The sequence below is a fragment of the Spermophilus citellus genome, assembly GCF_964194105.1.
Source record: "Spermophilus citellus genome assembly, chromosome: 6".
Taxonomy (NCBI): Eukaryota; Metazoa; Chordata; class Mammalia; order Rodentia; family Sciuridae; genus Spermophilus; species Spermophilus citellus.
Window position 1 is genome coordinate 70258431 of NC_138187.1, and position 27301 is coordinate 70285731.

The following is a 27301-nucleotide window of genomic DNA, read 5'->3' on the forward strand; positions in this document are numbered from 1 at the left end:
CTGTGTCTCTTGCTCCCTTACTTTTTTAATCTCTGCCCAAGTGTCACCATCCTTGGGGAGATCTTCCTTGACCACTCTACAGACAGAGGGCACATGCACACAATACTCTAAGCCTTTTTCACAATATTCACCACTGCATATATAATTAAATGTATCACTGCAACCAGGGACAGTGGCACATGCCTGTAATCCCAATGGTTCAGGAGGCTGAAGCAGCCAGATCTCAAGTTCAAAGCCAGCCTTAGCAAATTGGCAAGGCCCTGAGCAACTTAGTGAGACCCTATCTCAAAATAAAAAATAAAAAAGGCTGAGGATGAGGCTCAGTAGTTAAGCACCTCTGGGTTCAAGCCCCACTATAAATCAACCAATCAATTATTATTAAATACTCATGAAGTATTTGTTAAATGAAAGGTTATAAAATACTGATTGCCACAAAAGAGGTGATAAACTTGGAAAGGTAAACGATGATATATTTGGAAAGAGTTACAGTGGAAGTTCTCCCAGTTCAATAAATTTAAACCTATTTCCACTTTTCAGTAAGTTTATTAATTTTAGAACATTTATCAAGATGCTACTAAAAGGATACGAGAAGCGATCATTCCATGTTGCTCTTTCGACATATTCCAACATGACAACTGCTTTGATTGTAGTCAGAAGTTTGTTCCATGTTTCATCAAAATCTACTACTCTTGGTTTCAAAGACATTGTGCAAGTTTAGTGTTGAAATCTGTTGATAAAAAAAATAATAATAATAATAGCATGAATTCTACCATCTCCAATAGTTACTCTTAAAGCACAACATAATTAAACTGCATGATATATGAAAGGAGTAGAAATAGAAACTGGAACACAGTAAGGACACAAAAAATGTTGGCTATCGTCTTTTCATTTAGGAATTTTGTAGAATGATCAAAGGTTCCATTTCAAAAGATTCACAAATAATGATTCACAAATAATTCACAAATAATTATTTAATAGTGTTGAGTAAAAGTTAGGACCCCATTAACCAAAAAGCCACATCCCATCATGGGAAATATGCAGGAGACATTTAAAAACGGTTTTGGCCACAAATCCTTGTGACTCACACTCCTTAAACTTAAGGATGTTCTGTACACAAGACACAAGAAAATGAAAGGGTTTATCTTCCTGGAACATCAGTTTAGGTATTATGAGAAAAGAAATTTACATTTATATTAAAACAAACAAACGAATGGTGGAGTAAAATGCAAAGTTTACCTGAAATTTTAAGATTAAAAGATTTTAAAGAGGGGCTGGGGTTGTGCCTCAGTGGTAGAGTGCTTGCCTAGCAATGTGTGAGGCACTGGGTTCAATTTCAGCACCATAAATAAATAAATAAATAAATAGTCCATTAACAACTAAAAAAATATTTTAAAAAAAAGATTTTAAAGAAATGTCAGGGGGCTGGGGATGTGGTTGGGGCTGGGAATGTGGCTCAAGCAGTAGCGTGCTCGCCTGGCATGCATGCAGCCCATGTTCGATCCTCAGCCCCACATACAAAGATGTTGTGTCCGTCAAAAACTAAAAAAAAAAAAAAAATATTAAAAAGAAATGTCAGGTTTGCAGCAAAGTTCTTAAAGCTCCTCAGTTTCTTGGGGTATGTGGTCCCCACTCCTATAACAAAAAGCACAGCTCTAGCATGGAACCCTAGGGTCAAGTACATTTGATGGGCCTATAGGGAAGGTAGAAGACTCCTGCCTGGTAGACAAGTTATATTTAGCAATTACTTGGTTTCTGGAACAAAGTTATCCCAAGGTTATAGAAACTTGGTTCAAGCCAGATTCTAAATCTTTCTCAGCACATCAGAGAAACAGAAACATACCAAAGTCTACCTCCTGGCCTTAATCTCATACCTGTACTATCAAGAATGGATCAGCAGAGGTCTCACTGTATATTTGGGTTAAGAGGTGGGAAAACTTAACAAATTTCCTTCCTCTAAATCTGTGAATTAATCTTTATATATATAAGAGAGAGAGAGAGAAAAATTTTTAATATTTATTTTTTAGTTTTTTCAGCGGACACAACATCTTTGTTTTGTATGTGGTGCTAAGGATCGAACCCGGGCCACACGCATGCCAGGCGAGCGCGCTACCACTTGAGCCATATCCCCAGCCCATGTGAATTAATCTTAACACCTTCTCTCCCTTATCTACCTCATCCTATCTAACTACTGTGCTCCTAAGTGTTTCCTAAATCCATCTATTCCTGTGTACACTATATATGCTCTGGGATCAAGCTCTTAGCAGAAATAGTGACAGTTGTTAGTATTTATGTAGTGTTTACTATGAGCCAAAAGCATTGTCCTCAGTGCATTGTATTAATAAACATTTTAAGTCCCCCAACAATCTGACAAGTATGTACTGCTATTCTCCCTATTTTCTGGATAAGAAATCTGAGTCACAGAAAGATTAAGAAATTTGCTGAAGGTCACAGAACTATGTAATAATGACATCACGATTCAGGATCCTGTGCTCTCAACTCTTATACTACTGTTCATTTTTAGGAAACACTCTTTGCAAGGCACCCTTCTAGGCTCTGCAGATTACAGGGATTAAAAAACAAAGGGTTGCCCGGGCCCCCAACTTGTGATCCTCCTGCTTCAACCTCCCAAGAAACTGGAATTAAGGCATGCATCACATGCCCCCAAAAAACAAAAAACTTTAAGGTCAAGATTAACACCTCAGGTCTTGCCCTTATCAAAGACACAAAAATAACCTACTTAAACCAGAAAGTTGACAAAGTCACTCTCCTACCTAAAGCCATTTGATGTTTCCCACTATATATAGCATTTAGGTCCATTTGCATCGTGACACACCAAACTCCCATGATCTGACCTCAGTCTAAAGCACCTTTACAGCTTCCTCTCATGGGATCCCATTTGGCATCACAATTCAGTGACTTATCTTTGTTTAGCTATCACTGAACATACCAGGCTGACTCATATACTTCCTAGGTTACCTTTATTGTTTTTTTCCTCCTAAAATCTCTTTTTTCTTTACCACTCCCCTCCACCCATTCACCTAACACCTACTGATGTACAGACTCAATCCAAGTCCATCTGCTTTTAAGAAACTTTCTTGGATGCTAGGGTTGTGGCTCAGTGGTAGAGCACTCACCTCGCACGTGCAAAACTCTGGGTAGGATCCTCAGCACCACATAAAAATAAATAAGTGAAATAAAGGTATTGTGTCCAGCTACAACTAAAAAATACTAAAAAATATTTAAAAAAAAAAAAAAGAAATGTTCTTGGTTTCTTGGACTCACTTTTGCTTAGTAAGTTGCTGTTTATATGCTATGATGTTGTCCCTATTAAGGCACAAGAATGAAAAACAAGACTCACATGCAATCATTCACCCCATAACTGTACTTCAGTCAAAAATGGTCTACATATATAATGGTGATACCCTAAAGATTTTATCACCATGAGAACGGAATGCTTACCTTCAATAGATCATTTAATAATTCCAAACAAAATTATCTGTTTCTTGAATAGGGATTGGTTGTTTTATTGTTGTTTTGGTGTGTGTGTGTGTGTGTGTGTGTGTGTGTGTGTGTGTACGTACCAAAAAACTGGCAATGTTTCCTTCACATTTGTTTTCATTCCTTATAAAAATGGGATATTAGCCAGGCAAGGAAGTGCACACCTGTATCCCTGCTACTTGAGAGGATAAAGCAGGAGGATTCCATATTCAAGGCCAGACTGGACAACTTAAAGAGAGACTGTCTCAAAATGAAATCTTTAAAAAGGACTGAGGATGTAGTTCATTGGTAAAGCACCTGCTTAGCATGTGCAAAACCCTGGCCCAGTACCAAATAAAAATAGGATATTAATATACACCATGCTTGTAAATTATTTTAATGTTTGCAGAGACTGCCTTTATCTTTATTGACCCACTCTGACACTTTCCTGTTGAGACCAAGACTTATGGTAGAATGGGTACAAATGCAGTAATAATCCATGCTTGGAGGGGTAGAAAAATCTGAATGCCAAAGAGAAAAGCACCAGATTATCAGCTTGGTGAAACACTAAAAACTAATAAAACAACAGCAGCAAGTATGCTGAAAGTTTATATTCTCTCCTTGCCCACTAAACAATTCAGTTTCTTCATTTTCTTGCAATTGTTTAGATAATATATTCATGAAGAATTTACATAAGGATATAAAAGACATATGGCAAAGAAAGAAACAGAACCAAAACCACTGCACTATTTTCCACTTTCTAGGCTGTTAGACAACTCAGAACATACACTCACATTAGAGATATGTTCTGAGAAATATCTTTTGTTGATTCTGTTGTGTGAATATCAGAGTATACTTACACAAACTAAGATGCTATGATGTCACTAGGCAATATAACTTTTAGGGGATCACCATTTTATACATAGCCTATCATAAACTGAATCAGTAGTAAGGTGTATGACTATGAGTCTTGTTCTTCATTCTTGTGCCTTGTTAGAGACCACATCTGATTTCTCATCCCAATCAGACTGTGTCCCATTAACTATCTGCAAAGTTCAAATATCCTTTAGCTTTCTTTTGAGTTCTACTCTTGCAATGATGAGAGTTTTTAAACATTTTGCACAAAAGGCTAAGACCCATGAACATTACAGACACTAAATATGTACAAAATAAATAAATAATATATATAGGCTCCAAATTTATTTTTAAATATTTGTTTTTTAGTTTTCGGCAGACACAATATCTTTTTATGTGGCGCTGAGGATCGAACCCGGGCCGCACACATGCTAGGCGAGCGCGCTACCACTTGAGCCACATCCCCAGCCCCCAAATTTTTAAATATTAAAAAATAAAGTATATGAAAATGAATGTTTAATAAATTTTTCCCAGAAAACATTACACCAACATTAATTATAGATATGCAAAATTATTACATTTGAAAACACTTAATTAGATTCTCACAGCATCACTTTTTTTTTTTTTGAGAATTTTTTAATATTTATTTTTTTTTTTTAGTTTTTGGCGGACACAACATCTTTGTTTGTATGTGGTGCTAAGGATCCTCCTTTATGTCTTCTGGAACCCATTGATCATTCAGTAACGTATTGTTCATTGTCCATGTGATGTAGGATTTTTCCTTCCTTCTTTTATCATTGATTTCCAGTTTCATTCCATTATGATCTGATAAAGTGCATGGTATTATCTCTACCCCTTTATATTTACTGAGGGTTGCCCTATGGCATAATATATGATCTATTTTTGAGAAGGATCCATGTGCTGCTGAGAAAAAAGTATATCCACTTGATGATGGTTGATATATTCTATATATGTCAGTTAAGTCTAGGTTATTGATTGTGATATTGAGGTCAATAGTTTCTTTATTCAACTTTTGTTTGGAGGATCTGTCCAATGGTGAGAGAGGTGTGTTGAAGTCACCCATGATTATTGTGTTGTGGTCTATTTGATTCTTGAACTTGAGGAGAGTTTGTTTTATGAACGTCGCAGCGCCATTATTTGGTGCATAAATATTGATAATTGTTATGTCTTGTTGGTGAATGGTTCCTTTTAACAGTATATAATGTCCTTCCTTATCCCTTTTGACTAACTTAGTCTTGAAGTCGATTTTATTCGATATGAGAATGGCCACCCCTGCTTGCTTACGAGGACCGTGTGCGTGGTATATTTTTTCCCAACCTTTTACCTTGAGCCTGTGTATGTCTTTCCCAATCAGATGTGTCTCCTGGAGGCAGCATATTGTTGGATTTGTTTTTTTAATCCATGTTACCAGCCTATGTCGCTTTATTGGAGAGTTTAAGCCATTAACGTTTAGAGTTACTATTGATATATGGTTTGTACTTCCTGCCATGTTTGATTATTTATCTCTTTTTTTTTTCCCCTAATTTAGTTTGTTTCTCCATGATTAGCTTTCCCCCCGTCCTCTGTCTTTACCGAGGCACTTCCCGCTGATGGTTTTGGTTATCGTTTTCCATTTCTTCCTCGTGTAGAGTTTTGCTCAAGACGCCTTGCAATGCTGGTTTTCTAGCTACAAATTCTTTTAGCTTTTGTTTGTCATGAAAGATTTTTATTTCGTTGTCGTATCTGAAGCTTAATTTTGCTGGATACAGAATTCTTGGTTGGCATCCATTGTCTTTCAGTGTTTGAAATACGTTGTTCCAGGATCTTCTCGCTTTCAGCGTCTGTGATGAAAAATCCGTTGTCAACCTTATTGGTTTACCCCTAAATGTAATCTGCCTCTTTTCTCTTGTAGCTTTTAATATTTTCTCTTTGTTCTGTATATTGGATAGCTTCATAACAATGTGTCTTGGCGTTGGTCTACTGTGATTTTGTGTGCTCGGTGTCCTGTATGCATCTACAATTTGTATATCTGTTTCCCTTTTTATTTCTGGAAAGTTTTCTGTAATTATTTCATTCAGCACGTTACTCATTCCCTTGGCATGAATCTCTGTGCCTTCCTCTATCCCGATGACTCGTAAGCTTGTTTTTTTTAAGTTATCCCAAATCTCTTGGATGTTTTTCTCGTGATTTTTTACCAGCCTATCTGAGTTGGCTAGACTCTTTTCAAGATGATATATTTTGTCTTCATTATCTGACGTTCTGGCTTCTACTTGCTCCACTCTGTTAGTGATACTCTCGATTGAGTTTTTAATTTGGTTTATCGTTTCCTTCATTTCTAGAATTATTGTTTGATTTTTTTTTATAATCTCTATCTCCTGATAAAGATGCTTAACTTCTTCTTTTATCTGTTTATGTAATTCATTTTCAATGTGATCTTTAAGGTTCCTTTCCATCTGTCAACGGTGTTCCTTGAGTTCTTTATATGGCCATTTTTCTGATGACTCCAGGTCCTCCTGAATATTTAGGCTGTCTTTCATTGTTTGTACTCCTTTTCTTCCTTGCTTTTTTATGCTCATGATACTTCTTGTTCTGTTTGACTGCTGAGTTACTGTTTACTCTTATAAATTTATTTGATGCTTGGGAGGAGAGGTATTAGAAGGGAAGGGAAGAAGTCACTAAACAGAGTGAGTGTAGGCAGGTAGAATTCAAGAAAGGGGGAATAAGAAAATTAAAAAGAAATGAAAAGACAAAAGAAAAAAAGTGAAAAGAAAGAAAGAAAAAACGAAAAAATAAAAATTTAAAACCAAAAAAAAAATTATAATGATAATAAACAAATGGAAATTAAAGTTTAAAAAATAATAGTAATAATAATAGAATAAAAAGAATTAAAAAAAATTGAAACCATTAATAAGAAAGTTGAAGAGCAACAACAACATCAACAAAAAGTGAATATAAAATTAAAAAAAAAAACAATAATAATCATTAAAAAAAATAATAATAATAATAAATGCAGTCATAGAGCTCAATTAACTTCTCTTCCAGTAGGTGGGAACTGGGCCAGGCTTCTCTTCTTGATGGGTGGGAACCAATCACTGTTCCTCAGCTCTTCTTCCCAGACTGTGCGGGTCTCCAATCCTGAGTGCCTAGGGCCTTCTCTTGTGGTTCCTCAAGCCAGGCCCCGCTCACCTGTGAAGCTCGCCACAATACTGGCTACACGCCGGGTCTGCTGCTCCTGGGAGCCCTGTTTCCATGGATGCTTGGGCACACCCTTTCTGTTTGCCTCCCTCAGACCCTAAGTTTGTAGGGCTTGGGGCTGAGGACCCCCAGCGAATTTGTTTGCCCTCAGGTAGCAACTCCCCTGGTAGCTGGTGCAAGGGACCTCTGTTGTCAGCAGAGGGATACCCTGGGTCTGACTATCGTGCTCAGTTGGCTTTTACCTCTGTGAGTTCAGGTGGGCCGACTAGTTATTTCAGCGGGATCATTAGTGCTGAGTCACTAGAAGCAGGCGAACCAGAACTAGAATGCAGCCCAATCCGGGCTCGGTGTGTTCTGAGAGGGGCAGACTGTTCCCCCTTCAGCTCAACAGTGCCTAGTGGTCCTGAGCAAACAGTATTTTGACAGTTTACTTCTCCCTATGCTCGCGCAGCTGAAGGGGTTAGAGACTTGATCTCTCCGCGTCCGCCGCCATGTTGGATCACTTAGATTTTAAATTGTCACTCATCTTATCAGCTGTTCCATTTAACTCGGCAGCTCACTCGCGCGGTGAAGAGTCTGCTCTATGGTGCTCCGCGGGAAGCGGCGGCGGCGGCGGCCCGGTGGCGGGCCAGCTGTGGCCTTCGGGACCCCCGGGGAGGGGGTGCGGGCTGGGGGAGGGGAGGCAGCGCCTCGGGGCCGCGCGGGCCGGGTACTGGACACGCAGGAGAGCGGGCGGGGTGGGGGAAAGAAATTGAGATCTAGATTTAGGGACTGAGCGTGGGAGGAGAGACGGCGGGGGAGAAGCAAAGCGGAAAGGCAGAGAGGAGAAGGAGAAGGGGCCGAGGGAGCCGGGCAGCTCGGGGGCTGCAGCCTTACTGCTCGCGCTTAAGTCGTGATGGACTCACTCCACCTTGGCTGGAGTCCTGGCGTATTCACTCCACCTAGGCCCCTTTCTTGACATGGTGCTGAGTCTTTGTCGACAGATCTCCTTTAATGATCTTTACTTCATCTTTTAAGACGCGGCAACATACGCTGCGGGCGCGGCGGCACGGAGCACGGAGCGGCTTACTTCCCGCCGTCATCTTCTCCCTATTATCACTATACTCTTTATATTACTGTGTACTCTGCTTTTTTTTCAATTGAGTATTCTGGAGAAAGTATGCCATATTAATATATAAATAATTTCTTTAACCTTATAGCATTTCATTGTTTGGCCATGCTCAGATATACTCTAACACGTTTGACATGACATTGAGTCTTCTCAAAAGTTAAAAGGTTTGAGAACATAGGCTATGTTAGAACTGCTATGTGTTTACTGATAATGAAATTGCAATAATATTATCCACAACTCCCATTTATTAAAGACTGTCTAAATGCCTTCTATGCTATACATGTTACACATGAAAGTAGTGTTATCTTTCAACCTGCAAGCCAGTAAAACCCATAATGTATGAAACTACTGCATAATCGGATTTCTTTAACAGATAAATTGTATGCACATGGGGAGTGACAAATTAAGGAAAATAAAAAGGCACATTAATCAATCACAGTGACTGACCTTATTTGAAACCAAATATAAACCAAATTTAAATTCTGGAACCTGGATTCAATCCTCAGCACTGCTAAATTAAAAATTAAAAATTGACCCAGGCATGGTGATGCATGCTTGTAATCCCAGAAACTTGGGAGACTGAGGTAAGAGGATCACAAGTTTGATGCCAGCCTCAGCAGGTAAGAGGATCACAAGTTTGATGCCAGCCTCAGCAATTTAACAAGGCCCTAAGCAAATTATAAGACCTTATCTCAAAATAAAAAATAATAATAATAAAAGAATGAGGAATGTGGCTCAGTGGCTAAGTGCCCTGGGTTCAATCTCCATTACCAAAATAATAATAATAATAATTAAAACTAAATATAAACTGGGAGAACATTTAATGACCTTAAGAAATTAATTTTTATATTTTTTATAAAAATTGAGTCTTTTTAAAAATGAGAGTTCTTATCTGTTAGGGACACATTCTAAATGTTTACAGATATAATGATATTCTCAAGTTGGCTTCAAATTAAACAGCACATAGGGCTGGAATTGTGGCTCAGCGGTAGAGCGCGCACCTAGCACATGCAGGGCCCTGGGGTCGATACTCAGCACCACTTAAAATAAATAAGTAAAATAAAGATTGTGTCCAACTACAACTAAAAAATAAATATTAAAAAATATTAAATAGCACATTCATGAGTTGATAATTCAGTGACAGGTATATGGCGGTTTATTATATCATTCATTTTTGTGTGTATGTTTACAACTTTCTAGAAGAAGAGGGTAAAAACATCTTTTCATCATCATCAACATTTTCAAAAATACAGATAATAAAGCACATAAAAGTAACAAAGCTTAAGAAAAAAGTATACTGTAGGGTGCTATGTGAAATGACTGTAATCCCATCAATTTAGGAGGCTGAGGCAGGAGAAGCCCAAGATCCAGGTCAGTCTCAGCAACTTAAAGAGACCCTGTCTCAGCATAAAACATAAAAAAGGGGTGGGGATATGAATGGAATGAAACCCAGAATCACAAAAAAATATGTCTTGGATCCCGGAAGAGAACTTGAATTTGTCAGAGTCCCCTCATGGGTAGGCAAGCCTACTCTGTCATACTTTTTTTGTAGGGAGGAGAACAACACTACAGAGAGTTTCTTTTTTTGTTGGTTGTTTTTTGTTGACTGTAACAAAATTCGGTCTTTGACTCACCTTCCAATTCTTATTAGCTTTTATTATTACTACTTTTCAACTGGTTCTTTGTTCTGGACAAATTTATCTACATGCCAGCCTCTATGTAATACAATAATTCCTACTTATCCCTAACACTGCTATAGAAGACACACATGGAAGAATAATTTAAAAAGTGATACAGCTAAGCCAGGAATATATCAATTATTCCTCTAGAATTTTGCTGACATCTTCTATTTAAAATACCATCCTCCGGTATGGACACAAACACTTTAAATTTCTCTCCTTTCACTCAGTGTCCCTTACAATAAAGGATAAAGGTAATTCAACAAAGTAAGTCATGAAAACAAATCTGACATATACTAATTCTCCCATAGGAGGGACATGAAGCAGGACATACTCTACCCATTCTTCACCATCAGCATGGCAATGTCCAGTTACAAAGTTGTTAATGGTAACAGTAATAGTAGCAACCATATATATATTTTAGAAATCAAGTTAACACATTATTCAATTAATTTCTCATACTGACCCTAAGATAACTACTATTATTCTACCCATTTTAAAGGTAGAAACTAAAGACAGGGCACGTTGGCACACACCTGTAATCCCTGCAGCTCAAGAGGCTGAGGGCAGAAGAATCATAAATTCAAAGCCAGCCTTAGCAACTCAGGGAGGATCTAAACAACTCAGTGAGACCCTGTATCTAAATAAGAGACAAAAAAGGTCTAGGGGTGTGGCTCAGTAATTAAATGCCCCTGGGTTTAATCCCAAAAAATAAGGAGGGGGAGGGCAGCTAAAGGATAGGGATGTAAGTAGCTCAAAGGTAAAATATATGTAAAGGAAGCACAAACCATCGGTTTGATCTCCTATACTGCCCACCCCATCAAAAAAATTTTTTAAATAAAAGACAGATGGAGATAGACAAGACAGACAGACTAGGCTGGAAGTTCAGATCACTCAGTGTTAGAGCTCTTGCCTAGCATGTGCTAGGTTCTGGGTTCAATCCTGAATGCTGCAAAAAAAAAAATTAATAAAGAAATAGACATTTATATATAGCTATTAATTAACAAACCTGCAAATTTTTACCTAGATCTATCTAACTTTACCATAAGGCCCATACTAAGGGACTTCTCTTGTGTTTTTTATTACTTGCCAGTTAGAAACTAGAGTTGGCTCAGAGGAAATAAATGATAATGCAGCCTTCTAGAAGAATGTGTCACTCAAGAGCTGGTTGTCTTAGGGTGGTCCAAGAAGATTCTGTTAGATGCCAACAAACCCTAAGAAAAATATGCTGTTCTCAAAAAAAGGTAGTGAATCTAAAAACTAATAATATAAATAGGTTGTCAGTTATGCTATAACCCTAGGCTAGTTGCTGTTGCATTTCTCCATATAAAGAATGTAAAACTATTTTTACCCAGCAATGCTAAGATAAAGTACTATTATCTTCTATTCTTCTCTGCAGATTTTACTTTCCCACTCATGCTTTTCAATAATAAAGATCAAAATTGTACTGCTGCTGAAATCCTTTATATTTTAATTTTTTTCATACTGGAGAACTGAACCCAGGGGTACTAAACCAGAGTCACATCCATTTTATGTTTTATTTGAGACAGGGTCTCGTTAAGTTGCTTGGAGTCTTGCTAAGTTGCTGAGGTTGGTTCTGAATTTGGGGTCCTCCTGCCTCTCAGCCTCCCAAGCAGCTGGTATTACAGGCATCTTTCACCATACCTAGATGAAATCTTTATGCTGCCACTCTTACTTTATGCTGTCACTCTTACTTTATGCTCACAGCACATTTCCTATTAAAAATTTTTTTCTGGGTTGTAGCTCTGTGGTAGAGAACTTGCCTAGCATTTGTGAGGCACTGGGTTCAATTCTCAGCACAACATATAAATAAATGGATAAAATAAAGGTTCATCAACATCTAAAAAAAATTTTTTTTAAAGAAGTTTTTTTCTTCATTTCATTTCTCAAAAGCAATGACATTATGTTTATTATTGTTACTGGTACTGGAGACTGAACCCAGGGCACTTTACCTCTGATTTATATAACTAATATTTTTTTTATTTGGAAACAGGGTTTCCTTAAATTGTCCAGGCTGGCTTTGAACTTGCAATCCTCCTGACTTATCTCCCAAGTTGTTGAGATTACAGGTATGCAGCATCAAGACATGTACTAGCAACTCATTTTGATGTTTATCTGTTTAGGGTCAAAAGAAATACAAACCTTTTAATCAGAATGCTATACAAGGGTGTGGTGGTGCACACCTGTAATCCCAGAGGCTGGGGAGGCTGAGGCAAGAAGACCGAAAGTTTAAAAGCCAGCCTCAGCAAAAGCAAGGTGCTAAGCAACTCAGTGAAACCCTGTCTTTAAATGAAATACAAAAAATGGGGCTGAGGATGTGGCTAGGTGGTTGAGTACCCCTGAGTTCAATTCCAAACCCACCCCCCCAAAAAAGAAAGAAAAAGAAAAAAAGAGTGCTACACAATTCCTTCATCGTCCTTGAATATTCTCTCCTTATGACTATCCTTTTCCTAGCTTTCTAAAATTTAACATCTAAGCTAGTCAAAGTTTGAAGTATCTATTTGTAAGTGCCAACATAAAGCCATCTACTGAAAATCCATGCAAAATATACTATCCTGTCTTAACTTACACTATATGTAATATTAACTTAAAATTAATCAAATACACAAACCTAAGAGTTAAAACTTTTAACTCTTAGAAGGAAACGAAGAAAAAAACATTTGTGACATTGGATCCAACAATGATTCTTAACAACAAAAGCCTAGGCAAAAAAAGAAAGTTAAATAGATAAATTGGTCTTCGTCAGAATGCCCTGTATGGAGGTGTACTCCTGTAATCCCAGCAGCTCATGAGGCAAACACAGGAGGATTAAGAGTTCAAAACCAGGGGCTGGGGTTGTGGCTCAGCGGTAGAGCACTCACCTCGTACGTGGGAGACCTGGGTTCAATCCTCAGCACCACATACAAAAATAAACAAGTGGAATAAAGGTGTTGTATCCAACTACAACTAAAAAATAAAAATAAATTTTAAAAAAAGAGTTCAAAATCAGCCTTAGCAATTTAGAGAGGCACTTAGCAACTCAGTGAGACCCTGTCTCTAAGTAAAATATAAAAAAGGGTTGGGGATGTGGCTCAACGCTTAAGAGCACCCCTGGGTTCAATCCTCAGTACAAAAAAAAAAAAAAACTAGAGAACTTTCATGCATCAAAGTTGGGCTCAGTGGTGTACATCTAAAATCTCAGCTACTCAGGAGGCTGAAACAGGAGGTTCTCTTGAGCCCAGACAAGGCCAGCCTAGGCAATATAGTGAGAATCTGCCTTAAAAAAAAAAAAAAAAAAAAAAAAAAAAAAACCACTATCACACTATCAAGAGAATAAAATGTCAACCCACAGAATGACAAAAAAAAAATTGGCAAAACGTATCTTAGAACAGATTAATATCCAGAATCCATAGAGAAAGAACTCCTACAACTCATCCACAACAAAAACATTCAACTTAATTAAAAAAATAGATGGAGGGGCTGGGGATGTGGCTCAAGCGGTAGCACCCGCGCCTGGCATGCGTGCCACCCGGGTTCGATCCTCAGCACCACAAAGATGTTGTGTCCGCCGAAAACTAAAAAATAAATATTAAAATTCTCTCTCTCTCTCTTTAAAAAAAAAAATAGATGGAAAACACATTTCTCCAAAATACACAAATAACTAAAAAGGAGTAAAAAGATGTTCAACAGTCCATGTCATCAGTGAAATGCAAATCAAAACCATAATGAGAGGCTGAAGTGCTTGTCTAGAATGTGTGAGGCACTGAGTTTGATTCTGAGCACCGCATATGAATAAATGAATAAAATAAAGGTTCATCAACATCTGATAAAAAATTTTTTTAAATCATAACAAGATACCTCTTCACACCCAGTAAGACAGTGATTACATAAAATAGACAAATCAGGTCTAGGGATTTAGATCAGTGATAGAGGGCTTGCCTAGCATGCAGAAGGCCCTAGGTTCAATTCCCAACACAACAAAATAAATAAAACTAACAGAGGGCTGAGGTTGTGTCTCAGTGGTAGAGCAGCTGCCTGGCACATGTGAAGCACTGGTTTCAGTCCTTAGCACTACATAAAAATAAATAAGTGGAATAAAGGTATTGTGTCCATCTACAACTTACATATTTATTATTTTAAAAAAACTAACAGAAAACAAATGTTCTCCAGTCAACAAATGTTTTGCAGCATTTAGAGAAACTGGAACCCAATCCCAGTAACTTGGGAACCTAAAGCAGGAGGAATTTAAGTTGGAAGCCAACCTAGGCAACTTAGTGAGACCCTGTCTCAAAAAAATGGTACAACCCCTATTATGAAAATAAATAAGAGAAAAATCAGAAGGCTTATGTATTGTTGGTGGGAATGCAAAATAGTATATCCACTTTGGAAAAGAGTTTGAGGTTTTCTCAAAGGGCTAAACACGGAATCACCATAAGACCCAGTAACTGCACTCCTATGTACATACTCAAAGGAACTGAAAGAAGGGAATGGCTATGCATGCACCAATGCTCACATCAGTACTGCTTGCAATAGCTTAATGGTGAAAACAACCCAAGTGCCCATCAACAGGTGAATGGATAAGCAAAATGCAGTATATACATACAACAGAATATTATAGCCATAAAAGAATAAATTTTGATACATGTTCTAACATGGATGAACCTTGACGACACTAAGTCAAATAAAACCAGACACAAAAGAACAAATTCTTTGTGAAAGTATTTATATGAGGTACTTAGAAAAGACAAATTCATAAAGACACATGAGCAGAGTGCCATATGCCTATAATCCCAGTTACTTGGGTGGCTGGAGCAGGAGGATCATAAGTTCAAGGCCAGGCTCAGCAACTTAGCAGGACTCTTTCTCAAATAGAAAAAAAAAAATTAAAAAGTATTGAGGTATACCTGGGTTCAATACCCTCTGTGGATGACGACAGTAGATTAGAGGTTACTAGATAATGAGGGGAGAGGAAATGGAAAGCTAATGGTTACAAAGTTTTGAAATAGTGGTGATGGTCAGGATAACACTGGGAATGTAATTAATATCACTGAGCTATATAATTAAAGATGATTAAAACCATATATTTGGAGCTGGGGCTGGGGCTCAGTGGTAGTGCACTTGCCTGGCATGTCTGAGGCACTGGGTTCAATTCTCAGCACTGCATATAAACAAATAAAATAAAGGTCTATCAACAACTTAAAAAATACATTTTATGTTATGTGTATTTTACCAAAATTAAAAGACTGCCCTTATTGTACGTGCTTAAAATCTAGATCAAATGTATAAAAATGCTGATGCATGAAAAGGTATCTGAATCTCAGTGCAAAGTGCTCTCTAAAAATTTTTAAATGGGGGCTAGGGTTGTGGCTCAGAGTTAGAGTGCTTGCCTACCATGAGTGAGGCACCAGGTTTGATCCTCGGCACCACATAAAAATAAAGATTGTGTCCACCTATAATTAAAAAATAAATATTTTAAAAAAAATTAAATGGATCCATCTTTTTTGTTTTGTTTTGTTTTTGTACCATGGATTAAAATCAGGAGCACTTAACCACTGAGCCACATCCACAGCCCTATTTTTGTATTTTATTTAGAGACGGGGTCTCACTGAGTTGCTTAGCACCTTGCCGTTGCTAAAGGTGGCTTTGATCTTGAGATTCTCCTGTCTTCCTCCCAAGCCGCTGGGATTACAGGCATGTAACACCATACCTGGGTAAATGAATTCTTACTAATCATAATAATACTTAGAACTATGAAGACAAAATGTCATTACTTTTAGTTCAAATAGTCCTCTACCAAATCAAAAAGAAATGTTTTGAGAGAGAGCTTAAAATTTTTTAAGGCTCAGGACTAATTGAGAACCTTTTTTGTTGCATCATATTACTCATTATTTTGGTAACTTTGTGCTACTTATATCATTACTGTGATAATCAGAGAAGTATTTTCTATTCCCACTGTCAAAAAAATAGAAGCTAGGGCTAGGGTTGTAGCTCAGTGATAGAGCGCTTGAAATGTGAGGCACTCAGATCCTTAGCAACACATAAAAAAATAAGTAAATAAAATAAAGGTATTATGTCCATCTACAACTAAAAACATTCTTAAAAAAAAAAAAGAAAAGAAAGAAAGAAAAGCAGCTACAAATGAAGGGGGAAGCCAGCATAAATCCTGTGGTATTGGACTGGAATTAAAGGTATCAGGATGAACTCATAGGTTTTGTTTTGTGATACTGGAGATTAAACTCAGGGCTGTCTACATGCTAGGTAAGCATTGAGCTACATCCCTAACCTTTGTTATTTTATTTGTTTATTTATATATTCATCTATCTCTCAAGACCGTTTTTATTTTATTTTGAGAAAGTTTCCTACACTAGTCTCCAATATTTGTGATTCTTCTGACTCAGCCACCCATGTAGTTGGGACTACATGAATGTGAATTCATGGTTTCTAATGTACGCCTGCGTACCCAGAAAAAGATATAGAAATAAACAGATATTTGTTTATGCATGGATTAATACAGATATATTTCTAACTCTGTCCACTAGAAGGGCCTAGAGCAACGATATTGAGTAGCAATAAGCACACAAAGTCCAGATCTTCTTCTCTAAATAATATTCTCCAATTAAAGAATCAGGAAGCCAGGCACAGTGATGTACAACTGTAAGCCCAGGGACTTGGGAGGCTGAGGCTGAAGGATTTCAAGTTCAAAGCCAGCTTCAGTCAATTATACTCTTAACAATTTGGCAAGACTCCATCTTGAAACAAAAAAAAGAAAAAGAAAAAGGCCTTTAGATGAGCCTGGGTTCGATCCTCAGTACTGTGGATGAATCTCGGTGGTTAAGAGCACTTGGGATCCAGACTCAGTACTGCGCCAAAAAGGAAAAAAAAAAAAAAAACAGAGCACCTTGGAAAAGTGAGAAATTCCAAAAGTGGGGCAGAAAAAAAACCACAAGTTGAACTTAAAATATCTTACGATGCCCGAAAATACATGGTTTGCTAGCTGCATGTGGTGGTGCATGCCTGAAATCTCAGCAACTCAGGAGGATTGTAAATTGGAGGCCAGCCTTAGAAATTTAACCAGACCCTCAGTCACTCAGCAAGACCCTCTCTCAAAATAAAAAAGGACTAAGGATATAGCTCAGTGGTAAAGCACCCCTGGGTTAAATCTTTGGTACAAAAAAAAAAGTGTTTTCCTAAGGAAAAGAGAATGGCAACACACTGAAAGAACAAACAGCACCAGGCACAGGGGCACAAACCTAGAATTCCAACAACTTGGGAGGCTAAGGCAAGAGGATCACAAGTTTGAGAATAGTCCCAACAACTTAGTAAGATCCTGTCTCAAAACAAAAAATTTTTAAAAGACTGTGGTATATACTCTGGTTTCTCTTCAGATCATATAAATCTTTCGCCTTTTAAAAGGCAGTGGTGTAATTCAATGATAGAGCACCCTTGGATTAAATACCTAGTACTACACAAAAAGAAAAGGACAAACAGCTAACCTAAAAGCCAAACCCGAAACAATTTCTGCAACAAAATAGTGATAGTATTAGATCATAAACCACAGAGTAAAACAAATGTCTGTAATTCAAAGCTGATTAAAAAATTACTAAATAAATAAATGTAGAAAAGGGACAGCTCTTCCTTTATCTTTTTTTTTTTTTTTTTTTAAGACAGGGTTTCACTACCTAGCCCAGTCTGGCCTTGAACTCCTGGGCTCAAGAGATCTCAATGTCCCAGCCTCCAAGTTATTAGGATTATAGGTGCATGACATCACTTCCAGCAGGAAAGTTCTTCCTTATAGATAAATTCCAACTAATAAACATAGAAGGCAATGAGAAAAGCAAAATTAGGCAAACATCACTTAGAGTTTAATCACTGCAAGTAATATCAACCAAAGACTGCTGAAATCAGTGGACACAAGTCTGAGAAAAAGACAGCAGCAGTTTCAAAAAATCTCACCAAAAGTATCTATTAATTATAAGGAGAAAAATAGTAACTTTATAAATGGTGAAATGAGGCAGAAGCTGGCACAGTGGCAAGTGCCTATAGTCCCACATACTGAAGAGGCTAAAGCAAGAGTAATACTTGAGCCCAGTGTGAGGCCACACTAAACAACACAGTAAAACTGCATCTCAAAAAATAAAAAATAAAAATGATATTACCTTAACCAAACAAGAGTGAACCTCATCTCAAATAAGCTAGACTGACATCCTGTACCCTGCAATATGATGCACTGAATAGGGCTCAATATCCTTCCAGCAGTACTTTTTCCAAAATTGTTCTCTATCTAAAGAGAAAATATCAGTCAGACAAATCCTAATAGCACGAAATTCTACAAAATAATTCAAGGTATTTACCATAAGCATGAAGGTTAAGAAAGAGGAGAAAAAGCCCATCACAGATCAGAAATGATGAACAAGACACAACAATTAAGTGCAATTTCTGAACCTGAACTGAATATCAAAAGGGAACAAGGACATTAGTGGAAAATCTGCTGAAATTCAAAGATAGTCTATAGTTCAGTTACCAGCATTACACCAATTTGATTTCTTGGTTTTGATCTTTGTACTGTCTAAAAGTTGTTGACAGTAGGAAATGCCAGGTGAAAGGTATACCTGAGATTTCTATTTTTACAACTTTTCTCTGAGCCTAAAATTATTTCAAATTTTTAAAAAATCATTTAAGGGCTGGGGATGTGGCTCAAGTGGTAGCGCGCTAGCCTGGCATGTGTGCGGCCCAGGTTCGATCCTCAGCACCACATACAAAAAGCAAAGATGTTATGTCTGCGAAAACTAAAAAAAATAAATATTTAAAAAATTCCCTCCCTCCCTCCATCTCTCTCTCTCTCTCTCCCCCTCTCTCTTAAAAAAAAAAATCATTTGTGTCCTATACTTTCTTTTTCTTCTTCAACTAAATTCAAGATAACAAACACATAATATATTTACATAGGGTAAATCCAAAGACTTAACTTACTGAATAGATATTTTAAAATATTTATCATATTCTAGACCTCAATAGGTACAAGAAGCTGATAAGAGAAACAAAATAATAAACTGTTGGGCTGAGGTTGTGAGGGGAATGGGAAAATAAACAAAGAGAGAAATGAATTACAGTAGATTGGGTAGAGAGAGAAGATGGGAGGGGAGGGGAGGGGGGATAGTAGGGGATAGGAAAGGTAGCAGAATACAACAGTCACTAATATGGCATTATGTAAAATTGTGGATGTGTAACTGACGTGATTCTGCAATCTGCATTTGGGGTAAAATTGGGAGTTCATAACCCATGTCAATCTAATGTATGAAATATAATATGTCAAGAGCTTTGTAATGTTGTGAACAACCAATAAAAAAAATGTAAAAAAAAAAGATAAATAAAAAAAAAATAAATAAACTGTTGGGCTGGGGATGTGGCTCAAGCGGTAGCTTGCCTGGCATGCGTGCGGCCCGGGTTCGATCATCAGCACCACATACCAACAAAGATGTTGTGTCCAGAAAAAAAACTAAAATAAATAAATAAATATTAAATTCATTCTCTCTCTCTCTCTCTCTCTCTCTCTCTCTCTCTTAAAAAATAAAATAATAATAAACTGTTAACCTAACTGATGATACACAATTAGGTTGTAATTCAATGACTAAATAGAAAAAGTAACATAATATATAATGTTAACATATAAAAGAAAAATCCTTTGGATAACTCAAATCTTCAAAGAGGTCATTAACATTGTACACTTAAAAGTTTAAGTAAGCTTAATTCACTACATATACTTCATAAGATCTTTTTTTAAAATATTTTCCGTTGTAGAGGGATATAATATCTTTATTTTACGTATCTATTTTTCTGTGGTGCTGAGGATCAAACCCAATCCTCATATGTGCTAGGCAAGCATTCTACCACTGAACTACAAGCCACCCTTGTCTTATAAGCTGTCATTGATGTCTAATGCTTAAAAAATTACTACTACATATTCTCTAACAGAGATTATATTTCTCTGACTTTAACTTCCTAGTAAAACAATAAAGAAAAGTAACAATAACAAAAATCAAACTGAAATAACTTCTTATATTAAGAACAATCTCAGGGGGCTGGGGATGTGGCTCAAGCGGTAGCGCGCTCGCCTTGCATGAGTGCGGCCCGGGTTCGATCCTCAGCACCACATACCAACAAAGATGTTGTGTCCGCTGAGAACTAAAAAATAAATATTAAAAATTCTCTCTCTCTCTCTCTCTCTCTCTCTCTCTCTCTCTCTCCTCTCTCTCACTCTCTCTTTAAAAAAAAAAAAAAAAAAAAAAGAACAATCTCAGACCCCTGAAGCTCAAGAAATAATGACAAGAGTTAATAAATGGAACAGCATCAAATTAAAAAGCTTCTGCACAGCAAAGGATACAATTAGGAATGTGAAGAGAGAACCTATAAATTGGGAGAAAATCTCTGCTAGCTACTCTTCTGGCAGAGAATCAATATATAGAATATATAAAGAGCTTGGGCTGGGGATGTGGCTCAAGCGGTAGCGCGCTCGCCTGGCATGCGTGTGGCCCGGGTTCGATCCTCAGCACCACATACCAACAAAGATGTTGTGTCTGCCGAGAACTAAAAAATAAATATTAAAAATTCTCTCTCTCTCTCTCTCTCCCCCCTCTCTCTCACTCTCTCTTTAAAAAAAAATAGAATATATAAAGAGCTAAAAGAAAAAAGAAACTTTATAAAAAAAATCAAATAACCTAACTAATAAATGGACAAATGAATAAAACAGAAACTTCTCAAAAGAAAAATAAATGGACAACAAATACATGAAAAAATGTTCAAGTTCATTAGCAATGCAAATCAAAACTATACTGAGATTTCATCTCTCACTAGTCAGAATAGCAGTCATAAGAATATAAATAATAATAAATGCTGGAGAAGATGTGGAGAAAAAGGAACATTTTTACATTGTTGGTGAGATAGTAAATTAGTACAACCACTATGGAAATCAGTATGGAGGCTCCTCAAAAAATGGAATACCATATGACCCAGCTATACCACTTCCCAGTATTTATCCTGAAAAATTAAAAGTCATCTTACTACAGTGATACATGCATATCCATGTTTACAACAGCACAATTCACAATAGACAAACTATGGAACCAGGCTAGGTGTCCATCAACAGATGAATAAAGAAAATGTTATATATATACACACACATATATATACACACACATATACATACACACATGACACACAAAGGAGTTATTCAGTCATAAAGCAACATGCATAATAAGTCAAAACTCACAAAGTTAAGGTTCATATGCTTTCTCTCATATGTGGAAGCTAGAGAGGAAAAAGGAAAACAAAGTAGGGGTGGATCTTCTAAAAATTCAAGGGAGATCAGTAGAAGAAAGGGGCAAAGGGGATAAGAGGCAGGAAGGAGGGGGGAAATGCAGGCCAAATTCTATTGTTATATTTTGTAGATGAACAAATAACAAATCCCATTGATACGTACAACTATAATGCAAAGATATAAAATGTGGAAAAAAGAAAAAGAACACTCTCAGTGAGTATCTTGGTACAGGCCTTGGGAGCAACTTGGGAGACTAAGGCAAGAGGATCCCAAGTTCAAAGCCAACCTCAGCTACTTAGCAAGGCACTAACCAACTTAACCAAGACTTGTCTCCAAATAAAAAAGGGATGAGAATATGGCTCAGTGGTTAAACACCCCTGGGTTCAATCCCCAGTACCAAAAAAATTTTTTTTCCAAAAAAAGGTAGGTCACTTTACATAGAAAGATTCTTGATGGAGAAAGCTAACTGAAAGTCAAAATATCAACCAATATAGAAAGCACTACAAGTTCAGTAGAAAGCACAATGAATCTGGCTTCATTCTTCAAAATAATAAACCTTAAAACAAAATTGAAAAAATATTCCACAACTCCTCTTCCAAATGACTCAATCAACAGAGTTCAATATGCATCAACAAAATTGGAGATCTAAAATCATAACGTCCACATTACTCCTTGTTTCAAAACTTTTCAAACTACAGTATTCTAATATCTCCAATAAGACTTTCCTAATTAAAAGCTAAATACAAAGTAGTGACATAAGATGAATCCACAAATTCTTAAGGTAGTAACACAAGAATTATGCTAACATTTGCAATGTAATACATATGTTACTGTTAAGATTCAAACCCAGCCAGTCATGTTGGCATGGGCCTGTAATTCCAGTCACTCAGGAGGCTGAAGCAGGAGGATTGCAAGTTAGAGGCCAGCCATAGCAACTTAGCAAGGCCTTATGCAACTCAGCGAGACCTTGTCTCAAAAATTACAAAGCGATGGGGATATGGCTCAGTGGGTAAGCACCCATGGGTTCAATCCACAGTTCCAAAAAAGAAAAAAGATTCAAACCCAAGCAGACACTCTGAGCAGATATTCTGATTAATTGACTACCAAGAGAGAAGCCAGACATACATGTCAAGTATCATTAACTTATTATAAATCTAGCTAGGCACGGTGGCGCACACCTGTAATCCTAGCAGCTTGGGATCTGAAACAGGAGGACCAAAGTTCTAAGCCAGCCTCAGCAAAAAGCAAGGCGCTAAACAACTCAGTGTAGACTCAGTCTTTAAATAAAATACAAAAAATAGGGTTCAGTGGTCTAGTGGCCCTGAGATCAATCCCTGATACCTCCCCCAAAAAACTAATAACTTATTATAAATCTCATAATATTCCAAATTTGTTTGCTTTTCCAAGATTTAACATTAGTTAGTCCTAAATCTTCAAAATATTAGGACTCAAGAGCTGATCGTGTCATTAATTTATTTACAGCATATAAATGAAAACACTGCTTTTAATCACATTTTTCCAGCATATACAGAGAAATGGCAGATGATGTAGAACAATACAAATTTTGGTACAGTCCCACATAAAGAAAAGCTCTTTAAATAATCAAAAACTCAGAAAGGGCAGAGAGCTAAATCAGAAAATGTTAGAGGACCCTATGGTTTTCTTCTCTTCTGTTTTCTCTTTGGGTGTTCTCACTTGTTTCATAATTTTGGGGGGATGTGGGGGTAGTTCTACCATTGAGTCACATCCTTAGCCCTTGTTTCTTTTGAGACAAGTTCTCACTAAATTGCCCTGGCTGACCTCAAATCTGCTATCCTTCTGCCTCAGTCTTCTAAGGTGCTAATATTATAGGCAAAGATCACCTTGGCTGACAACTTCTTTTATAAGTTTTAAGCACTATTTAATACTCTAAAAAATATAAATCAAGTAAAGTATACTAACATTTTTACAAAATGGAAAGAATGTATACACACTTGCTTACAGGTGTACAAAATATACCTTTGGAAGACATGTAAGAAACAGCTAACATTGTTTGGATCCAAAGAAAACTGGATGATAGATAAAAGAAAGTGGAGGGAGATTTTTAATTCTATACCTAACTGAACATTTTAAATTTTGAATGCTAATAAAATTTTTAACCAAACCATACAGTATAGTATACCAACAGATAAATAATGATGACTCCTCATCTTCATCTTTCCCCACTAGAATTTAAGTTCTATGAAGGCAGAGATTTTTGCCTAATTTTTCAATACTTTCTCCACATTACATGGTCCACATCTGGTGCTTGAAAAACATCTGCCAAAAAAAAAAAAAAAATGAAAGGAATCCTTAACCTTTCCACTAAATTCAACTTGTATACCCAATTGCCTACTTCTCACCTCTACCTGAAGAACTAGATCCTACTCAAATATGTCTAATCCAATTCCATTTCCACATAACCTGTTTCCCTCACCTCTTCCCCATCTAGTACATGGCATCACCATTCTCCAGCTGAAGTCAAAAACCCAGGAGACACCCCATTCCAACCAACTACACACATATCCAAACTATAACAAGTTCAATAAATATTTTTCGTCCCAAAACGTATTTTCAAACCTGGTCACTTGTCTCAACGTTCCATGGCCACTTTTCTTCCTACAGGTGCCCTGATTTTCTTCTCCAATCTACAGTCAGATTTTAATTCAGACCATATACTCCCAGTTCTTTATGTTAAAAAAAAAAAAAAAACTTTTCAATGTACTTTAAGCGTAAAAGTCAAAACTGTTTTGAAAAATAAGACCCCATAAGACTTAGTCTCTAGCTATGATGTAAACTTCTCTCTCACCAACATCTATCTACAATGAGCTGCTTTTCAGTTTGCTGGACTCAAGTGTGATACCACCTCAGAGATCTTCCATTTATTGAACCCTCTGAAACGAACACTTCTCCTCCAGAACTTACAAAGGCTAGAGTCTTCTCATTTTTCAAACATCAGATCAAAGGTCACCACAGAAAGGCATTTCCTGACCACAGTATCTGAAATAATCTTCTCTTCTCCCAACCACAACTCCTTATTTTATTCCATCACAGCACTTATTCTCTGGAATTATTTGTTTCCTATTCTCTCCCTCCCCAACTAGCACTGAAGCTGCAATTCTGTATCCCTAATGCCTGTGATATTTCTTGGCATGCAGACCAGGTGCTTAATAAATATGGCAAAACTGAAGAAGGTCTACAACATTTAATTTAATGACAGGAAAGGGAAAGACATGAACAAACTATCTTCCTATCTATAAAACACTGAAAATCTCCAGAGAGGATGGAGTATTTCAGATGCTTTTGAACATCTAATATTCAAAAGGTAATGCATACAACAAAAATGTTCCCCCAACTCAAACAGCATCTGAAAAAACAGATCTCAGAGAACACAATGTATGGGGCTGGGATTGTAGCTACAGTAGAGCACCTGCCTAGCATTTGTGAGGCACTGGGTTTGATTCTCAGCACCACGTGAAAACAAATAAATAAAGATTAAATTCTTAAAAAAAACAAACCACTATGTACAATTATTTCATCTGTGATCCTTTTGGAAAGGTCTTCCAAATACTGCATAAGAGCAAAAGAGGCAAATTATAACTAATTAGATCAGTTGTCAGGTCTTGGAAAAGTATGTGAGATTTTAAAGTGTAGGGAATAGAACAAAACGATTATTTCTCATACTTCACTACGAATGTAAGTTTGTGACAGGTCTTATTCCAAGATTTTTCATATTCAAAGTCAAAGAGTTTAAAGAGAATGTTAATAGTTTACATCCTACTATCTTCAAATTTAAACTTCCAGGGCATTGCCATTCAACTGGTCATAGCAGTTCAAGGGAGAGAGAGAACTTAATAATAATAACAGTGTGCAATTCGGAGCTTTTATTTGCATGCACATAATGGTAGGGAATGGTCCAGACTCCCTAGTGTGTAACCGAGTGCTGAAAGACAGTCTGAGGATCTTATTTCACCAAACCCTAAGTGTTGAGACAGGAGGTCTAGCATGCACGTAGAATACTCCTCCCCAAAGCTATCAGTCTTCACTGTCTGCGAAAACAAATGTGAAAGTATTCGTGGTAAAGATGTATAAGATTGATGCCACCCCCCACCTCAACACAGAGACCTCTGTATCCGTGTCGGCACGTAAATAAGCAGGAGTACACGCACTCTCTCACCTTCCCTCCTTTGAAGGAAAATGGAACCAAGGGAGGGGCGGCCAAGACCGGGTCGGCGAGGCCCCAGATCCAGTCCAAGGGATGGCCGGGCTTAAGGGTCAGAACTCTGGGGAGCCGAGGTCACTTACAGGACACCATCTTTCTCGATCTCCCCCTTTCATCCATCCCTCTCCCGTCGTCGCCCCCAACTCCTTTCCTCCGCCCCATCCCCTCCACCCATTAGCCGGGAAGGGAAGTTTCCAGGCGCCTGCAGCCCGGCTCCCCAACCCTCAGCGGGGTTACCTTCTGCAGAAGCAGGACAAGGGGCAGGGGGCAAGGGGAGGGGAAGCAACCCGAAGGAGTGAAGGACGAAGCCCCCGGCGAGGAAGGTGGGCGGCGGCGGTGTTGGCGGCTGTCAGCTCGCGTTCACTGCTCACAGCGCTGCCATTACTGTGCGCCGAGGCCGCCTCCCCGGCCGGCCTCCGCCACCCGCCCTGGAGACGCGGGGGGTGGGGAGCAAAGCCCGGGGAGCCTGCGCGCCGACACTCACCTGCCTCCGCAAGGAAATACCTCAAAGCCCAAGGCCGCCGTCGCTCCGGGGCGGGGAAGAGACAGTAGGGAAGGGGAAGAGGGAGAAGGACAGGCCGATTACTAGATCTGTAAATCAAACGTCTTCCTAAGCAACCGGCTTTGCCCAACACACACCCTCTGATCGCCTTCTTCCGCTGCTTCCAAATCCCCCCTCAGAAAGCAATGGTAGAGTCCGCGTTACGGCAAGCGCCAGGAGCCCAATTTTATGCAATTGCGAAGGCCACGGAAATCAATATGCAAAGTACTTCCTCGAGGTGCTCACTAGTGAAGAAATCACAGTTCTCTGAGCTCAAGAGACACAATACCCGACAAGTTTTGTGACTTCTAGTAACTATTTGTCAAAACGGTGTTTTCAACAAAAGTATTCCACCTCGAAGAGTTTCAGATCATCGCGAATATTCCAAAACCTCTTGCCACACGCCTCCGAAGTATATTGATTAAGCTACTTTTCCCTCTGGCAAACTACTTTTTTTTTAAGTGGGTTTTTAATCTATAGACAAAGTCTGCGACATAAGTGTATTTTCATTAACGAAACTTTCCCTCGCAGCTGCGATCGCTAACTCCGCACCTTCACCAATCCCCAACTCCATCCCCTTAAAGGGTAACGTTGACAAACAGGGAGCGCTGCCCATCACCTCCTCATACACACAGAACCACAAGGGAACACCTTTGTTCCTTAATTACCTTTCATATCGCCAAGATGTCAGTAGTCAAGGTTTGCTCTTCGTTTGTACATTTTGAGCAAATATTTCCCTTCCCACCCTTTCTTCCAAACTGTGCCAATCCTTCAAATTCCATTTAAAAATCCCGTCTTTCCAGGTGCAGTGGCGCCTGTGTGTAATCCTAGCGACGCGGAAGGCGGAGACAGGAGGTCCACAAGTTCGAGGCCAACTTGGGCACAGTGGGAT

At 38.0% G+C, this 27301-nt stretch overlaps 1 protein-coding gene across 5 annotated transcripts in view; it reads right to left on the reverse strand.

The window, feature by feature from the left end:
• The window catches only part of CUL2 (cullin 2), a 113000-nt gene extending 86469 nt beyond the window's left edge, over positions 1-26531 (reverse strand). Inside the window, exons 1-3 of one of the 5 annotated variants that reach the window (XM_081300395.1) lie at positions 26106-26292; positions 21581-21618; positions 587-727 (exon numbers count right to left, since the gene is read on the reverse strand). In XM_081300395.1, coding sequence (XP_081156521.1) covers positions 587-705 — 119 coding nt within the window. In that variant the 5' untranslated portion in view covers positions 706-727; positions 21581-21618; positions 26106-26292. Of the gene's footprint in view, positions 1-586; positions 728-21580; positions 21619-25624; positions 25648-25823; positions 26025-26105; positions 26293-26352 lie in introns of those variants that run through there. The other 4 variants (XM_081300394.1, XM_081300396.1, XM_081300397.1 and 1 more) reach the window with 4 other exon arrangements.
• Between the last annotated feature and the right edge of the window lie 770 nt (positions 26532-27301).